Source organism: Larimichthys crocea, chromosome XVII (genome assembly GCF_000972845.2).
Source record: "Larimichthys crocea isolate SSNF chromosome XVII, L_crocea_2.0, whole genome shotgun sequence".
Taxonomy (NCBI): Eukaryota; Metazoa; Chordata; class Actinopteri; family Sciaenidae; genus Larimichthys; species Larimichthys crocea.
The window spans coordinates 27,454,177-27,474,936 of NC_040027.1; the positions used below are offsets into that span (position 1 = coordinate 27,454,177).

Consider the following 20,760-nt stretch of genomic DNA (forward strand, 5'->3'; position numbering starts at 1 on the left):
TGGGGTTTAGTCTTCCCTCCCCACGAAGTAAGCTGATTGAATGGCAATAAGCATTGAGGCAGAATTAGTAACCAAACCCACTATCTTCGCTGCAGTTGCCTCTTCTGGCCAATTAAGCTGTATTCCATTCCCACTTTTCTCCCTCTGCTTCCATCCTTTCTGGTCCTTACTCCCCACAGCTCATTTGGGAAGAGAAAGACACTTAAGTCTGACCAAATAAAAAAACAGTTTTAACCAACAAGGATTTGTTGTCACCACGACCACGTACAGCCCCCCTGACCCAGCACACAAATGAGTTCATAAATGTTTCCTAAAGGGAGGAGAGGATTACTGACAGTGATGACAGCTGTCAGACATTTTCCTCGTATCTCAACACATACATGTTGCTTATCCTTTCATGTGTACATCATGACTCTTGGCTTTGATTCCAGTGGCCTGCATTAGACTCTCCAGACAACCAAACATGTGGTATATATCTTTGATCATGATACTTAAGGAAGAAAAAAAAAAATCACATATTAGATGGAAATGTAAGCTCTACTGATTTCAGTGAAGATGAAATAATCGGTGAAGCCAGCAATGGTGCCACTTTGTGACATTTAAAATAGTTCACACTGCAGATTTTAAAAATTACCCCGTTAACTCTTTCCACGATGATGGCTGAGTTTGATCCCCAAAACGGTCAGAGGAAAGGCAGGGCAAGGCAATTTTATTTACATACTATACACTTTAACTACTGGTTTAATGGATACAGCTGGGTAAAAGAAATGCAGTCTAATGCATAAAACTGATTCACTGTCATAAAGAAGGCATAAAATGACATGCATTATTGATAAATGAGAATGGTCACACATTGCATTTCCTGCGAGTGCTTCATAATAAAAGTCAACTCGCGTTTCACCAGTTAAATGTTTTTAATGTGCAGTTGCAGCATGTAGGAAATGTTTGGTTTGCATCAGTAGTAAATGAATACGTTGTTTCCAGGATTGATTGCCAAATACATAAATAAATTAATAATGTGATACATTCTTTAGTCTGTTATGAAACAACACTGACTGAACAGAAATGTATTTAAAAAAAAAAAGTTCTTACTTTAACGTAACCAGTGACAATGCTAACATGCTGATGCTAAGCAGAGCTGTTTACCATGTCCACCTTCTAGCACAGTGAGTCCACCGTACAACTGAGTCATAGACAAAAGTATTTTGTCAGAGACAAATTGAAATATTAGACTCATGGACTAAAGAGTTAGGAGACCTGGGTCCACATTAAGACATTTGTTAAAAATGTCTTCTCATTATGTCTATAAAAACACAGCATTATATACCAATTCTACAGTATAATATTTATTTTTCATGTTTTATTATTGGGTTTACTTATATATTTTCTTCAAGTTTTAATAGTAGTTAGTATCCTTAAACCACAATAGCTAAATTGAACAGGTTCAATTTCAGCTTGCAGCATGTTTTCTGAGCTCCAGTATCAAAGATGTACTAAACTAACCCTCCATGGCTCTAAGAATTACATTATAATAGACAAGAACTTGATTCATTAATGTGGTATGACTATACTGTAATCACATTTTAATATACTAAAAATACTGCAATTACCCTGTAAAGCTCTCACCATGTGAACGTTTGAATGATAGAACAATTCTAACTGAAATGTCATGAGTCCTGATTGTCCTCTGCTATATTTGTCTACAGTGGTAGCTACAGCCCAGAACAAATGTAGTAAAGAGCTACTTCAGCTAGAATCAGAACTAGTTAATCACAACAACCACTGTACACTAGTGTGTTGTTAACAGGGAACTCAAACGATACTTGCTGTGCCTTAAGGGTGGACTGTGCTTGAAACTAGTTCATACAAAATGTCCTTCAAACAAACCTAAAGGCTAATGTGTTTGTACTTGTTCCAGGTGGCCACATTCAAAGGCCGGGCAAAAAAAAAAAAAAAAACCTATCATAGCGACAGGATCACAGTAGACGTGCTCTCTTCTCATTAATCACGTTGCAATGGTTTGCACATGCACAAAATGACAGATTTAGTAAGTAAGTGATATTGAGTAAAGAAAAAGAAAAGAGGGCTTTAGAGAGAAGTCCTCTCTATAGAACTTTCTCACTTCCATACACCTGACCAATCACTGAGTGAAGTGGGGAAGTTTGTCAGTTTCATAAAGCAAACAAAAACTTTTGTCTGTCTGTTTGAAGTAAACAAATCTCAATGAAGAGATATCACCATGCAGAATCTGTTGACAAAAAAATATATATTATTTGAAGTGTTTCCATTTTTAGTCTAAGTAGTGTTGACCAGGCATCATCATGAGCAGGTAAATTCATTCGAGGTCAAAAGAAATGGAACACACTGACCAAAACACACCAGAAGACCAAAAACGATGGTCATCATTAGGCGATAGCTAGAGTGTTTCCATCAAGAAAGCCAACAAAGGTGGTGACTTACAGTAACTATTTAGCATAAAGAATGTGCATTCCTGCAAACAAAGCTAAGTTGTTTTGGTCTTTTGTGGTAGTATAAAGTGGGGGTTTGCACATTGTGGACCACCCCATCCTGAAGGTTCTGTAGGACCAGGATAGAGGCCTCCAACATTATAATGCAAGTCATGGTGTGAGGTGGATGACCTATTCATGTGTTAGCACATCACACATGCTTTACACTACTATATAACCAACAGTTTGTCACACTGAAACACCACGTGTGGAAATCTGTTATAGAAATTAGACAATCAGACTTGGAAACATTTTGGGCAAAGGTTAGAAACTTCAGGTACGAATGGATTGCAGATGTTGGTCATTGTGCGGTAGGGTGTGCAGATGTGGTAAGTCGAGTAGTAGTGGGAGCAGTCTTAACTAAGATTTTCACACACCCCTGAGACCTTCATTTATTCATGAGAAAACAAATTAACGTATCCCATTTGGCTCAGCACAGTCTAATTATTTTTCTTCAGTTTAGTCCTCAACGTTCTTATTTTTTTATTCTGAGTGTTGTTTTCAAGGAAAATGTTTGGTGATGAAGGAATAACCACTCTGACTGCTTGTAAGCATTGGTAGTTTTTTTCAATAAACTGTTCAGGTGTGCATTACATGTTTTTTGCTCTGCTTTTACCCCAGGTTCCTATCATCTTTTGAAATGTTAGTCACATGTATTGAGAGCCACAGTAAATGAAAGAAATCGCCCTGAGGTATGCATGTGTGGGTTGTTTGTCAGTCTCATAGTGCAGCTTTTCATGACCCTGAGAAGGAAGATGTAGAGAAAATCAATGAATTCTACGATCGCTAGAAGGGAACTCATGGACCAGTCCATTGCAGTGTGGCTCACACACCCTCAGCAGGGCAGCAGGATGGCCCTGCAGTTAGACTGGTTAAATGCAGACTCGTGGGGGTTTGACACTGAAGCATCTTTGAGTAGACCACTTAACCTCACACCCCAACCTAGGAGGAAAAACACTTTGACTCTTGGCGTTGAAAGTCAAATTAAACAGTGTGTGTTTATCCGTCTCTGACTCATTTCCCCTGTCTGTCAGTGTCATTATGTCTTTTTATCTCTCTCAACCCCCCCCCCCCTTTCTCCCCATGAGCAGCTTTAGAAGCAGCACTCTCAGAGTTGAAGCCACTAGCCGAGCATGTCTTCCCTCCGGCTTACATACCAACTGCAGTGGGTCAGACTCTTTAACTGTGAGCCTGTCTACAGTATGCAGCACGACAGTCCGTACGGTCTATCACTTGTCTTGTCTGCAGGGATTAAAAAAAAAAAAAAAAACTCCATAATTGCAATGCAGTGGTGCCCTCTTGTGAAGTATTACACCACTGCTTGCTTTGTTTATGCATTAATTCAATACAGTAATAATGCAAATCCATGATTTAGAGAGACATAATCTTATGCACAGGAGCTAGGTGTATGCGGTGGGCTCATTTTCTGCATATTTTCAGAATGAAAATGTTTCTCTTTAATTAAAGTGTTTGTGTACTTCGTAAGTAGGAGTATTACACAGTGTACATTTTGAAGCAGTCAGGGGGTGGAAACAAAAGTCTTTCTGCTTGATTCTCCAATGAGATGTAGACAAAAAAAAGAAATCATGAATTATATGTGGTTTTGAGAATTGGTAAAGGACATCACGGAAAAAAAAGACATATTTTCATATTTATTTTTAGAGTTTTAGTCAGCCAGTTACTGTTTCATTTGCTTTAATATATCCAATGCGATGGAAATAAATGGAATATTTTGTGGTTTTCACAGCAGTGAAAAAGATGTTGAACATTTACCAAAATCTTCTTTTTAGAGATTGTTTTGGGAACATTTAAATCAATCACAGTGTTGCAGGGAGGGGTGCAGGGTAGGATTGCAGAGAAAGCATCACACTGTCCAGGAGGTGTGCTGGTGGACTTTTATTTTCAGGCATCTAACAAAAATAAAATTTTGTTCCTTAGTTTCTTGGTTAAGATGCTGCTCCTCTCCTATTCCCATCACATATATACTCTGAGAGGTTTACCCTATTAAGGTAGAACTCTGGAATGGAGAGTTGACAAGGTTAACCGTAAATATACTTAATTTGTTTGTGCCAGCAAAGCCTTGGATTCTTCAATATATAAATCAACTTACTATGCATGTACATGTTGATGTAAAACATGCAGTACAGTATTTAGAGATTGTCTTTACACATATGTTCATACACCACATAAAAGGGTACCTGTTGAGGCGTGCTTCCTCTTTAAGCACCTGCCAAAGAATTTCTTGACATTACATCATGTTTGAAAAAATGTTTTATCAATATACTTAACTCCACTGTTGACAACAACTGTGTGTCTTTTTCATCTAATATTGTGACTAAAAGTTAAATAAAGCAAACTGTGAGAGACTGGCCCTCTTTCTTAATAAAAAAGACCCAGCAAACAATGAGGGAGGGAGGAGGTGCTTCCTCACACACAGATGAGCTGTGAACGGCATACAGTAAGAACAACTTTCTAGTAAAGAAATAGTCCTGATGAAATCAGTAAATTATACAGAGACTGAAAGGGAAAAACTTGGTTGTGAATAGAACGACAAAGTCCTGAACTTCTTTTGTACTGGCGTGTTTTGACAGTTCTCCTAACAAGGACACCATGAATAAATGATTTCTGAAATCTAACGAGTAATACCCACAAAGAATTCCAACACTAAAGACAATACCATAAAATGTATATATACATATATGAGAGCATGCACGCAGTCTTGTTTATGAACTGTGGCACAAATTCATAATGTATGGTTCTAACAGATGCTTTCACGCTCTGCTGGATATTACCCATTGAGCATACGCAATGCAGTCGCTCTGTACATAGAGTTTATACATACTGTGTTTACGCAGAATGTGTTCTACTTGACAATAAGAAACGGCAGCACATGCAGGAGCAACATCAGGTCATTTCTGAAGCACATTTAACATGCATTATTCCCACAAATGTTCTCCCATATTACCATGGAAATTGTGTCAGGCTAATTCCTCTTCAGCCTTGCACACTGTACAGCGTGCTGCCAAGGTTTGCCATATTCACACTCAGTCGAGTGGAAGTAATTTGGAGTGGCATGACCTGTGGACGTACATGTACAGTATGTGTGTGCACAGCTGTCTATAGCTCTGGTGTGCTTGCTTTTCTTCTCCTATTGAGAGGAAGTAATTCTGGGCCACAACCTTTTATTAACATCTCTGTAGTCTGAATAATGCTGTCGGCATCTGATGACTCTGATTGGCTGCATGACTCGCTATCTTTTCTTGTGTAAATGGAAATGAGACCTCTGGCAGTTGCTAATTTCTATAAAGATGGAAGTGCAAATGAATTGCTGGAGCGACCAATTATTATAGTAATATAGTGATTATTATATATTAAAAGGAACAAAATAAATGACTGCTGCTCACCTACCTCATTTTTCCTGAACTTTGTCATGCTGTTAGCCAAGAGCAAAATCACCTGCCTAGGCTTTACAGCCATGTTTCCACTGCATGGTATGGCTCAACTCTACTCTGTTTTAGGTACTACAGGGCAGCTGTGGCTCAGAAGGTAGAGAAGGCCATCCACTAATCAGATGGTCGGTGGTTTGATACGCATGTCAAACTGTCCCAACATACTGAACCCCAAATTGCTCCCGAAGGCTGTGTGTGTGTGTTGCAAAGGTGTGAATGATTAGCCCTCTAACTGATGAGCAGTTGGCTCCCTGCATGGCAGCTAGTGCTGTCAGTCTGTGAATATGTAGTGTAAAAGTGCCTTGAGCGATTGGAAGACTAGAAAGGCATTCTACAGTATGAGTACAGTACTTTTGTCTAGTTAATTTTCCATTGCAAATATGAATCCTTCAGTGTAGGTGGGATTCACTGATTGTCAGAGCGATGGCGTGACTCCACCAGTACTTTTCCAGCAGTTGGGAAATAACACACAGGAGCTTTTATGAAGCTGCAGCCTTTATTTACTGACAAACCATAACCCAAATGGTACATTTACTTACTCTGACAACTCCACTGCCCACTTTTTCTCTGCTCTGTTTGCATTCACTGTCACTCTGCCCCTGACCTTCTGTCACTCAGTAGACACACACCACACTGTAATTGAAGGGATGGTGCTCTTGATATGTTTGCACCAGTTGCCCACAGTATGGTTCTGTCTTGAAATCTGGGTCAAGTGAATAAAATGATGGCGGTCACTGCTGATGGTAGCTTGGCTATTTTAAAAGTTTTGTGCCGGACGTCATGCAAGTAACAATTCAACGGTTCCCCTTGACCAATCAGTGGCCTGCAACGTTTTCTTTAGCATCAGCTCAGTTAGTTTGAGACCTCAACCAAGGTATTACCAAAAAAGTGCCAGATACTATTCACATTGTAAGAACAAAAAAAAGCAAGTGTCAAAGTGAAACTATACAAGTGAAATACAAATGCAACCCAGAAAACAAGAATTTAGGCTTAACGACACATCCATGATTTCAAAAAACAATTTGAAATGTGGAGTCATCAGACCACAGCACACATTCACTTTCAGTCCATCTAAGATGAGCTCAGGTCCAGAGAAGCCTGCGAGACATGTCTTGCATTTTTGTTGACTCCTTGCATTTGTAGATGCAGCAGTAAGATGTATCTTCTGTCAACTGTTTTTCATTAAAAGTGTCTTCATCCCATGGAGATTAGAAAGAAGTGGTTTGTACATGTTTGTAAGATTTTAACAGTGACAGTTCAGTCAGTAGAATAAATTTAACTAGCAAACGTTACATAGTGAGCACATTGTTAAATAAATTTAATGAATGAACAGTTCTGTTTAAACTCTGCATAGACCTCATGTTTTATGACCAGGCCACAGACCCCGAGACAATGCAGCCCTGCAGGACTCATGGAGTGTGGAGATGTGGTGGAGGTGTGTCCATTAGACAAGAGCCATAGAGAGAATGAGTAAAAGTATGTGTCAGCCTAAGAGGTTAGCCTTGTCCTTAGTAAAGCCCAGACTTTGTTCAAATGTTTTTGTATGTATGCACAGTGTAATATAAATGGTAGATTAACTAAGACACCAACTGCTCCATCTTCTTGCTTGGCACAAACATGTGACAGTTAGGCTCTCTTTGAAAAAGAAGACACATATAACATATAGTCACGTAAGTTTTACTTACCTTAGCTACATCTGCACCAGTAACAAGTAAAATGCATTGTTACTTAAACAGATTGTCATGTCTGACTCAACTCTGAGCTTGTAATTTATGCTGTTCTGTTCACTGAAACACAAGTTTTGTCATAAAACTTCCACATAGTAATGAAGCCCCATTAAGTAGCTGTCAACCATTCCATTGTGTGCTATTTAGCCTGCAGTCACCAGGCTAGCACTAAGTTCTCTGAAACGTCTGTATGCATGGTAAGAGTTAGACTACATGGGAGGTAAGGCAGTGCCAGTGTCTGAGACTTGGGAGGCTTGAGTGGGCACTTCAGTGCTCTTCATCCCAACATGTCTATAATCATGTCTCTCTTTATACCACCTCCCTATCTTCTTCTTCCTCTCCTCATCTTTCTCTGTTTTTGGCAGACACTTACAGTAAGTACACCAGGGTGTTAAGAGTGTCATTAAGCTTTCATTAAAACACCATCATCATTAGAGAAGGATTAGTTATTCCCTGGATTCGCCACTTCAGCAGCTCAGGAATATCAAAACACAATCAAAGTCTATTATAACAACACTGTTGCTGGGCCACTGAGAAGAACCAGTTGGTGTCCGCCAGCTTTTTCTTTTCTTTTTTGTTTTTGTTTTTGTTCTGAGTGAGACAGTCTGTTTTGGCAGTAGTAATACCTGGAACTGTCAACACCATGCCAAAAAACATGATGATAATGCACTTGTTAGCATGTAAGACTGCATACACACATGCCCATTTACACAACAACTAACCAGTGTTGATCCAAGACTTAATGTGGTGCACACATATGTTAACAAGGCATCTGCAGTTTCACCTATACCAGATGCAGGGCCGGTCCTAGCTATGGGCAATGTGGGCGGCCGCCCAGGGCGCATTCTCCGTGGGGGGCGCACGAACGCCCGAAAAAGCAAAAAACCTCGGTAATTTTCGATACCGCTCATTAAGTTAGCGGAGCGGGCTCCCCGGGAGCGGGGTGTTGACAAGGCAGAGGGGGGCGCAAATGTGGCCAGGACCGGCGCTGACCAGATGTTTACTGCCTCTGGATTGTGGAGTGTTATGACCAGATATGGGGGTATGAAGGGTTTATTGTGGTTAATAAACAGTTGAAATTGTTCTTAACAAAAGGAGATGAGGCAAAAGAGGACAAAGGGCGAGCAAGTGCTGTTTAAAAGAACAAACAAATATAACAAAAAGAACTCTAAACGGAGCCTATACTATTCTTAAGCAAGTTAAACCAAATAAGGAACAAAAACCTCACTGTGTAAACTACTTTTTTATCGATAACAAAAAAACATCAGAAACAGCACCTCTAAACTAGTGTAACCAAAGCAAACCTCGTGCAATCAGTGCTGTCTACAAATCTAACCCTAGCCAAGTCCCAACAATACTCCCCACTAACTTCCACAGTTTCCAAACACAATTCAGATAGCATTCAGCACATCATACAAAACAAGCCGTCCCGATTCTCTGGCGGCTGCGGTTTTAAATGCCCGTGATGCTAAACAGTGAGATTGGTGCGGGAAGGATGCCGTGCCAATCCCAGCCCTGCACAACTCGCGGACATGTGTCAATGGTGACCCCGCCTCCTCCAGTTTGGGCCAACCGGGAACCAGCAACTGCACACCTATATTTTCATATGGTGACATTACACACAAATATAAACCGGGGACAAGACAGCGGCGGCCGTAACACCCCTCTCCTTAAGACAAAAAAATATATATATTTTTTTGTTGTTAAACACAAAATCATATATATATATTTTTTCACACACGAAACATGACGATACTTGTCACATTTTCTAAATCTGTTCAACAAAGGAAATTTCACTGTGTAGTTCAGGTATCAGGAACCAGGACACACTGGTTCAGCGTCTCTTTCGCGGGACGCTGCTGAACTCTCAGGCCCATCACAAGTGTCAGTCTCTGCAGAAAGACCGGACAATACACTGCCACACAGAGGGAAATCATTATATATCTCCCGCCACGTCATTTCCCATTAAAAATATCACATCTTTAATAGGTAGTTCAGGGCACACAGCGATGGGGAAGAAGGCAGTTACCAGTTTACTGTCTACTGTATGTGGACACCATGTACAGGTCTGGGAGCATGACCCATCTAAACGCTGCGTAACACCGTGCCATATCCACACACGGACTGCTCCGAAAATGGTAGCACAGAGGAGAGGATGAAAGATCGGGAAGCACCAGTGTCTCTCAAAATGCGCACCAGGCGCTGGTCTGCAGATTCCCGTGTCAGCGACACTAAGCCATCAAAAATGAACAGTTTGTAGACATCATCACCGATCTTAACGCTGACGTCCTCAGTGCTGGTGCTAGACATGATCTTAATCAGACCGACACCTTGGGGCTGAGGCTCACTTTGGGACTGTTGTTGCTCCTTGCGTTTTAACAGTAAACAGTTAGCGATAATGTGTCCAGATCTGTGGCAGTAAAAACACTCACGGTCCTCTTTATTAGGGCTCTGTACCTTTGGCACACCATTTCGATGCAGAGTAAGGCTGCTCCACAGGGACCGACAGGAACACGGTCTTATGAGTTAATACAAACTCTTCGGCTAATATAGCAGCAGAAAGACAGGCCATTTTTACATTCAGGAAAGAGTTAATTTTTATTTTTATTCAGAAAAAATTTACAGTTCCAATATGCTACCTGAACTTCAGTACTGATGCCAAAACAATACTTTTATTTCAATACAGTACATCACTATGAAAAAATATATCTTGCACAATATTCTTCAAAATCCTGTTATATATTTATAACAAAATAAGCAACATCTCTTAGTTGAATTGATATTTTTTGCTTGAAGTTGCATAAAATCACTTAGAAAAGAGATGGCCATGACTTAGAAATATTAAGAGAGTTTGCTGACCCAGCTCCCATTGGGAAACACAGTACACAGCCTGGGATTAGGACAACAAACATACATTCAGTCTTGAACAAGGTCAACTAGCAGGGCTTTGCCTAGAAGACCTGTTTGTATACAGCATTAGACGCTCACTATCCTAAGCTATTCAAGTGATATTTACTGTCATTTAATTGCAGAAAGTTTTAAAACATTCAGTTACTAATCCTGGCCAGACACTTGTACCGAGTAGTGCAATTTAAGAGGTCATCTGGCCTAACAGATCATTAGAGTTGTGCATTATCCATGTAGCAGCGATAAAGCACACAACCAATTTAACAGCAACAGAGTTGAGGAACAGGGAATATGTATAATGTAAATACAGTAAAAAGTGTTCAAATGTAAAAAGAAGCACAGGTTGATACCTTGTCATTGGTACATATAAAAAAAACCTTCCAGATGGAAAAATAGACCAGCTCAGTCCTGCAGCTGATTGTTTAGCGTATCAATTCTGTCAAAGGTTTCTGTGCTGTGTTACTGACGAAAGCCTAACTGCTTGATAGGAAGTCACATCTAACGTCTGAGACTGTGGGATAACATGCCAGAACTGCGCCATCTAGTCCTTTTTAGGCGAGAACTGACATAATGAAGAACTTTCTATATATGACTGGGTTCAGAAAAAGGCCTTAAACAGCATTTTACACTGACTAGACTGAGCTGCCAAAGGCAAAGCAGGAAAGCTGGAATTTACTACAGATGAAACAAAAAATATGAATAATTCAGTCCTAATCGTTAAAACAGATTTAATTTTGGCATTGTGTCTTACAGAAACGCAATCAGTTCTTTTCTCCTTATGTCTCCATCCCTGTCTCCTTCTTCAGCTCTGTCTGCTAGCGAGAGCTTAGCAAAATGTGTAATAGTGAGGTGTCACATATTCACAGAGATGAGAGGAAAGGTCCCTCCTGCAGTGCTTATTAGCTGTAATGCATTCCTCTCCTCTGCTTTGATCACTATGGGAGACCATGTGATGCTTCCTGCCATCTCATTTGTTTCATGTCTAAAATCACTGTCTCTCTATCATCGGCCTTTCAGAGTCTCTTTCCAATTCTCTCTTTGAAATATGCCCATGCATGCTCTTACTGACACATGACTGGCCTGACTGAGTCAAGTTTTGGGGCTACTTTTCATATCCGATGTCTGTTGGATATGGAATAATATTTTATTCATGGTATATTATGCTCTATATGTTATTTAGGTCTGCAGACTTGTTTTTAGAGTGATAGCACAGGTCTGTTGTTAGCCATGGCAGTGTCTCATAAACTATTAAATTAATTGTCATGAAAATTGGTAGTATAGTTATTACAAAAATATCCATAAAACAGAATGTTCTATTATAAATCAAAGAAGACGTCATTTGCAACTCAGAAAATGTATAGATGCCAGTGTCACGATGGTGAAGTAAACATCACATGAATGCAAGCGTATAAAAACATGTTTTAGGTTGATGTGCATGTTATATGGCATTATCATCCCAGAGGACTCCTGCTGTCTCAGCAACAATGCACAAACCTCTTGGGTAAACCTTTATGTCCTTGTTGGTTATTTCTTGAAAAGGGTATCAGTTGTGGCACACTGTGACTCACTTAGTCCTTTATGCATTGCATCACTGAAGTAAGTAAATTCTTACAGAAGAGCATGCTTTTAAACAATGAGGTAGAATTCATAGAACATTTCTTGACGGCCTGTATTCATAAAGCTATTTGTCTTGTACTGTATGCCATAATATCAATAGAATGTCCAGAAAACAAATGCTGAAGAAGCCAGGGAATAATGAATGTCCATGTTACAAATGAACAACCCAGTTATTGAATTTCTTGAACTTAGTTGTAATTTATGTGCGATGACATTATTACATATCAATAATGCACCTTTGTTGTATAATAGACTATAAAAACATGTATCACAATTTGTCATACAGTCACTATCATAGTGAGCATTTCAAACATATTTTATGAAATAAGAAAATGTTTAGCCAGATGGGGTGAGATATTTCCCATTTTCTCACGTCCTTTCTTTGGAAAAAAATGTTTTTGTTAGAGCTGATGGATATCCAGCATTTTCTGCATTTTCCTTAACAGGCCTATATTTTAATTTGTTGGCAAGTTTCAACACACTTGAACTCAGCTGGAGAGTAAATAAATAATTTGAAATCAGACCTAAAATGCATTCTTACAAATACTTTCAAACATCAAACATTCCTATAGATTGCTACCGTTTTCACACTTTTCACTTGTGTCCTTTGGGTATATCTAATTTTATTTATCTACAGTCCTTGTTAATAAACGGGAACCTCCGTGGCTGTGAATTGAAGTGTATGCCAAAAACTGCAGCTCTTCAAACAGCCACTTGAGGCTGGCTACAAAACATTTCAATGTCCATAAGTCCCCATGTTAAAATGTCCAACTTCACTGCAGAAATGAACATGTTTACAGCCTGGTACAAAAAACTGTTTTGGTCTCTATAATTTCATTAATTTCCCCTTGAGTTTTTTCAAATCTTAACTGATACCAAAAACATAATAACAAAGATATAATAGCACATTTAACTGACCTTTATTTTCATTGTAAGAACACACACCAGACGATTCATACAGGACCACACTTGGTGGCTCTATTGAACAGTTTTAGAGTTGTGATTCCTGGGATCTCACAAAAACCTGTTTGATCAAACGGAAGGCGGACTGTCGTCATTTATTCGTTAGCTGGATACACTCGTGTGCACTACATGCTGGGTCATGGCTTGAGTCAGTATGGCATTTTGCAGTGCAAATTGTCAGTGGGTGGAGTTGAAAATAAAATAAGATTTATTGTTAACTGGTTGGTGACGTTTTCCAGTCAGTTCACCACCCAACTGTCCTCTAGTGTGGTTGCAGCATAAAACCATATGTACAGTGTTATGTCAGATTGCCCTGTAGCCTACCCATATTAAACTCATAACATCGAGAGTTACAAATAAATATAATAATTGTTGAACTGTGCGTTAACCATACACCATTCAGTATATTGCATGGACATCATTTAGGAAATCAAGAAGTTTCTCTGAGTTCCTCAAACACTCTTAACAGTTTTTCATCGAAGTGGTTTGATGATTTTCTGCCTGTGCTGCACATCATGGAGTCAGCAGCTGGTCTTGCCTCTGTGAATATGTCAAGATGTCAGAGGCCTGCACTAGTCTACACGTACACACACACACAAAAAGAAACACTGGCCCTGAGAGCAAGTCTGTCAATCCAGGTACCAGTTAATATCAGTGTGCAGTAATGGAAAGACTGATTTACAGAGCGTGGACGCTGCCCAGGTATTGATTTGTTCAGTTTTCGCTTTACTGAACATTCAGAGGGTGGAGAATAGACAAGGGAAGAAGAGCTGCAAAAGGAAGTCCAAGAAGAAAATTAACAGTAAAAGAGGAGAATGTGAGGAAATGTGGGGAACTGCATGTTTTTACTGCTACACTGGATTGACATTTGGTCTTGTGGCTTTAAACTGTTGTAGGGTGCTGGGTCCACTGTCAGGTGGCAGTTACAACTAAGGTTATATAGCTCAGTCTTGTCGAGATTAAATCATTTAATCCATCATGGGAATCTTAGCTCTGGTTTAAAAGCACATAGATCAACTTTTTTTAAGTTGCTTTAGCAGGATTTTTTTAGCTTTTACAACATGACATACACACGCTGTGTAGAGTGACCTCAGCATGTTTAGCCTCTGAACTCATACATCATGGATTCATCATGGGAAAGAAATTTCTTCCAAATTCTAACTGAATGATGTAAAAGAAAAGGTGATGTGAACAACGGTAAACACGCCCCTGCCCCAACTTTTGAACGTGCTGTAGGCATCTGATTTGGGATGATTATATGTTCACAAAAAACAAAGTTTATCAGATTGAACAGTACATATCTTGTCTTTGTACTGTATCCAATATAGTACAAAGACAAGAAATGCAATGTTTTGCTTTTGCATTGTATTTGCAAATCTTTGCAATCAGTTTTTCATTTACATTTCAGTGTCCCAACATTTCTGGAATTATAGTTGTACTCTTATATGCTATTACAGGACACTCTGAATGTAGTTTAATTCGCCCATCTTTAAATGCAGTGTTTATTAAGGAATTGTGTCAACCACAAAGGTATTATGTAATATATTTAGCTGCAAAGATAGTAATACAAACCTTTCCTAATGCCTCAACTTGACCAAACTGTAACCACACAGGTGGCAAACATAGCAACATAGAACATCTCAATGGGGCGTTGACTGATTTTACACATAAATATGAGTTTACTAGTCTTGAGGAATCCTATCCAATCAGTAATAATAAGTTATTTAATGTTTTCTGTGGCTGTGATGGAGCTTTGTTAAGTCTGAGAAAATGACACTGATGAGAGATTATCAGAATTTTTGTTGTTATTTTCAAGTTATCAAGTGATGATGTCATCAGGGTTGGCTTAACTTGGGTTTGGAAACTACAATATTATTTAATATAAATATCCTGTTGAGTTGCATTATGGGTAAAGTATGATACATTGTTTTTAGACTTTGACTTGGGAGTAAAGATGTAATAAAGACAATCAGTGATGGACTACTGCATTAAATAACCACATAAACAGCCAAATTTGAACCTATTCCCCAAAATACAAGTGCTGGATCAAGGTTTGCTCATGTCTGTATGGAGGCCACACTGTAGCAAATGCAAAAGTCAGTTTTCACTATTACCAAGGTGACGAAATAACATAGACATCATGCAGTCAGTGTTTGCCAGTAAACAGGGAGCATAAGTAAACATCCCCGACACTACTTTTCCTAATTACTTCAAGCACTAAATTAGAATTAATTATTTTAATTATGTGAAGCTTGTCAAGACAGGATGTATGTGGAGTGGGAGAAGATGAGGGCGAAAAACAAAATTCCAACATCAAAGACAATGGTTCTCAAGCATCTTTTAATGAAGGATGTAGAGATAGATCTGGAGTATGCAGTAAGAGAGTGGAAAGGACTACTACGGATGATGATCCTCATTATCAAGAAAAATAGTCCACTTGTATCTAAGATTGTCATGGTTTCAGGAAATGTAACGTTTTCCTAATACATCCACATTTTAACCTTAAGGCAAACATGTAGAGTGATATCCATTTCGTTCCAAGTACAAGGTTGAATGAAACATCATGTTTTTTTGTAATTTTTTTCAGTCAAACCTCAAAATGTTGTCATCAATTATGACCCAAACCTCCATGTGTCATCTGCTTACTGGCATATTTTTATATAAAGCTAACATTAATTGTAGCTGTACTAACTAATATGTTAATATTGAGAATAATGACCCAATCACACCAGAAAGTGGCACTGTGAAATGCAGCCATTCATCTTGATAAAAAAAAGACCATGCTAGAGGCTGAGGTGACATCGAGGCTATTTGCAGGTTTCCTTGATGAACAAGCCAGAAACATGCTCTCCAAGCCTCTTTTATTTTCTCTGTAAGAGACCGTTTCACCCTCATCATTTCATTCAGTAAAGTTATTGAAGAGTGCAACTGTTCTAGAGACAGGTTTCTAGGTATGTTGTTAATACAGTGAGTAAATATGATCGTTTGATTGCCTAACGCCTAACAATTTTTACTTTGTTTCCCAGCATGCAATGGTCACTGGTTGCTATGGCTGCAAATAAACTAACCACACTGAATGGCGATAAACGTATTTTCTAGGGGTATAAAGTTTTATTTATTTATTTTGCGTGTGGTCCAGGAGGCGCACACGGTAATTGTATTTCAGTGAGCTATGTTGTGTGTGTCATTGATGTTTATTTGTTTTAATATTGAAAGATGTAAAAATGTTGACATGTTTGAGTATAATTCGTGGCCATGCTTTACATTGGACCAGTGTAGTTACAATTGTAAGATCATTAGCTTAGTCGCTAAGGGGACCATAAGTTCACACAGTTTGTTAAAGACAAGTGTACCATCGACCGCTGTCCCATAACTGTCTCATAACTAAACCAGACTTCTGTCGTGGAGCAGTTTATGCTCCTGCAGAAGAGGGCACTGTAAATCATACCAGATGGTGCAACACTCGCTAACATGCTACAATAGACTCCTTTGTTTCGGACTCCCTCAAAGGTCAGCAGGTCTAATGGTAAAACTTCACTAATGTTAAGCTCGACAAAAACAACTTGCAAATGCATCAGTTGCAGTGGCCTTATTGAAATTAACGTATTTCACTTGTGTATCTTGTTTGTTCAGTAGGATGATGCTTTACAACAGTCCATGCAGAAATGAAGTAATGGTCAGATAATCAGTAGTTCTAAAGATTTTAGGAACCAGTCAGAATGTTAGACAACTTGAGAGGGTGCAAAACTAAAGGTCAATCTCTAAATCATAACCATCCTTATTGTCCTTCATTCTAAGTGATTCAGGGAGTACTTTTAACTGTCACTTGTTATTTCTAAGTTAGCTTGTTCCTTGAAATGTGCCATATTGGTGTAAGCCCCGTTTCCCCTGTTGTCCTTTTTCTTTCCCTAGCTCTGAATCTTTCTTCCCTCAAAGTCCTTGTCTTCCCATCTCTTTTGTCTTCTCCTTTCACTCATCTTGTCTCAACCCTTCATCTACTTCAGCTATTGCTTCATCTCCTCTAACCTCTCATCTTTTACTCTGATCTTTTGTCCAGTCATCTCTTGGTCTCCCTTTCTGTCTTTACTTTTTTCCACATATTTCCCCACATCAATTTTCTCATGCCTCTTCCTTACCCAATCTACCTCTTGTCGTGTCTCCCTTGTCGTTCATGGATTATTAATTCTCGTGGAGCTGGAATGCCACACTGACACCCTCTAGACTAGCCACAGCAAGCTTGACTAGAAGTTGGGTTCAAAGAAACCACAAGGGATTTTTTTCAAGGGTTGCTGAACTTGTCCTCACAGCTAAGGTTAGACTATAGATTATTCACAAACTTGGATAAAGTATGGATCAGCTGCAAGAGAGGCAGAAACGTAATGATATGCTTAAGTTAATGGGGTATACAAGATGCAACTGGCTGAGGAAATTAGATATTAGGGACAAAAGATTCATGCCTTTGTAATAAGTTAAGACTTTGCCGGTTAAGGCTGATTGCAGCTTCCATTTGTTTGTGAAGATATTGTAGTTTTACTATGACAAAGGGCAAGAAATGGAACAGAACACTTTATTCTTCAAGTCAGCAAATTCTTTACTTCTTATTTTCCTTTTATTCCTGGCAATGAGATAATATTAGAGATATTTCCTGAAAATGTGTAACAAGGATGAAATTGTATTTTATGCTGTAACATGGGCATAGAAGTTACAGTTTCCATGAAGTTAATAATGACCTGGGTAACAAATCAGCCATTTGTTTCATGATGATTATTATTATTATTATTATTATTATTATTATTATTATTATTATTATAACTGTTCAAGCTCTACACAAGAAGCAAATGAAACAATACAAGCTAAAATTAACTTTGTTAAAATGTATTAGTTATTTATTTATCACAACAAGAGAGTAACATTAACTGGACTGTTGGATTACCTTGTAGCATTGTTGTGTGGCTACTAAGTTGCTACCCCGTGGTGTATGTACAATTATTTAAAAACCACCAGAGCAGACCAAATATTGCACTTTTCAAATGGTTAGCAGCAAATATGTCATAAGATGTCATACACTGATACTGACAATAATTGTGATATTTAATAACGCAAGATTACAATTAATATGTTGTAGATAAGACTAAAAATTACACAATTATTACTGTTGGGGGCTGGGAAAGGACTTTTTAGGTTAAAAGGTAATCGACGTCTCACTTTGACATATTTGTTTGTCCATTTGCAGGTCCTGGTCTTCATAAGCATGTCTCCTTTCTTTTTTTTTTTAAAGATTATTTTTTTGGCCTTTTATGCCTTTAATGATAGTACAGCTGAAGATAGACAGGAAGCAGGGGGCAGAGAGAGGGGGAGTGACACGCAGTAAATAGCCGTCCGATGTGGGATTCCAACCGGGGCCAGCTGCAGCGAGGACTATAGCCTCTTGCACACGGGGTGGCCGCTTAACCCACTGCACTACCGACTGCCCCCGCATGTCTCCTTTCATACAGTACCTTATGAGGCACCGCAGGAACTACAACCATCTGATTCCCAAATCAGCTTCACAATCTGGACTTAACCTCCCGTAACTGATACTCACATTGATGATATGATTTAAGAGGGAATATAACTAATGAGGCCTTTAATCACCTATCAGTTCCTTTTCTGAGTCTGCCAACAAGATTTGGTTTAGATTTCTTTCTCTCTATCTTTGTTGGGTTTTCAAGGGTAACATGTTTTTTTGTGTTGTATCACTGGATAACCTTGCTTATAGGTCTAAAACAATACTAGCCTTTTCTACACTTCACTGAATTACTGTTATTCCATGTACGAGACAATAATAATGTCTTGGGCAGAAAATGTTTGTGTTGGTGGTCAAAGAGGTTTAAAGCTGTGTGTGTGTGTGTGTGTGTGTGTGTGTGTGTGTGTGTACAAAGCTTTTAACTGCTTTAATATGATAATGATGTTTATTGTGTTACCTAAGTACAGTATGTTCTCTTGCAGACACAGATTTAATGCTCTTTTCAGTACTGTTTTTATTTCTTTACCAGATAGCTTTGTGCAGCACAAATGAAATTACTTTAGGCACAACACAGACAGTGTTTACCTTGATTAAATCATGTGCAAATGGAACTGAGCTGCTACAAAATAGCCACACACACCCCTACACACATCAGAATGGTTTGTTATACAGTGTAACTCCGTACTCACCTGCTTTCCAGTTTTAGCTGGGGGTTTTTAGCATGTCATGTTAAATATACACACTGTGTTTGATGGCAACTTAAATATAAGAAACCATCCTTTAAAAAAAACAGAAACAAATTCTGGTATCCATGACACACGTATGCAGAAATGGCAACTGGAGCTGTACAGCAGTGACTCTGACTTTTGATTTGTACAGTATATGGTTACTGTAGATCATGATATTAATCTTTATACATTATATGTGATATGGCTATAGAAAAAACTTGCATGGACCTGAAGCAAGAATTAAGCAAAAAGAATTTGTCTCTTAATGTGGCCAAATTAATTGAAGCAGCCGTGTGCAGGAAACTGTATCTCCATTTGCAGTTAGTGCATTAGATTCAGTGGATAGAGAAAGGCAAAAGGAAGAGAGACAAAGACAACTAGGACACTATGACAATGGGAATGAAGATAGCAGGTGGACAGAAACATATACACACCTTTATCCTGATGAATTGATCCCGTGAAGAACAAACAGTATCTCTGATATGAGTGCAAGTCAGGCCCCGCTGCCCATAGTAATTACTGAGATATGAAATAAACAACACACAAACAAACAACTTAAGCCTTATCGTGTGATAGACCTCACTGTGTTTAGGTATTATGTTTGTGTCACATGCTTTGATGAGAAAAAAAAAGTATAGACAGAGGACATTCCTACATTCTCATCATAGATTGGCTTACAGGGTGCTGGTGGTGACAAGTTGTCATGTCAGATGTCTAAAACTAAATTCACCACTTGACTCCCCTTACAGTATATACGAGTCTGTGACCAAGTCTGTGACTACATACAGTACATACAGATATGTCCCAACTATGCACATGATTTTATGTATCTCTTATATTTCTCGTGTTTTTTGTGTTTTTCTCTAGCTGAGGTGTCAAGGGAAGCTGGAGGAAGTCTGACATCACTTTTAGTTCAGCCCATCTCAGCTGTCCTTGCAAAGACATTACTGTCCTCTCCATCCATACGGCAAGGAGACCCCTGCCTACCTCTAGCCATGCCTTCAAACGCAGGTAAATACAGAATTGCTCAAGTATGTATTGTAAACATTCATTTAAAACACATTCAACACAAAAGTAGTGAACTCAGTCATTTAAAGTACACTGAGTTGCAGTTAAGTGAGGTACATCTGCAATTCCCACATGCCACCAACTATTTCAGTGATTTCAATGAAACTGGATCATATTTAATGTGAAAATGTTGGACAGTAAGGTAAACAGTAAAACAGTAAAGTAAACTGCTGCTGTTAGCTAATGTTATCTCAGTTGGTTATCTCATAGCAACAAGGGAGTGTTAATGGGATTTTGGACCACCAGTAAGAGGATTTCAGGCCTTTGGTGAAGGTACAGGGAGGGAAG

General features: G+C 38.8%; 1 protein-coding gene across 1 annotated transcript in view; it reads left to right on the forward strand.

The window, feature by feature from the left end:
• The window catches only part of naaladl2 (N-acetylated alpha-linked acidic dipeptidase like 2), a 504,703-nt gene that overhangs the window by 311,629 nt on the left and 172,314 nt on the right, over positions 1 to 20,760 (forward strand). Inside the window, exon 11 of the mRNA XM_019256507.2 lies at positions 20,272 to 20,415. Coding sequence (XP_019112052.1) covers positions 20,272 to 20,415 — 144 coding nt within the window. The remainder of the gene's footprint in view (positions 1 to 20,271; positions 20,416 to 20,760) is intronic.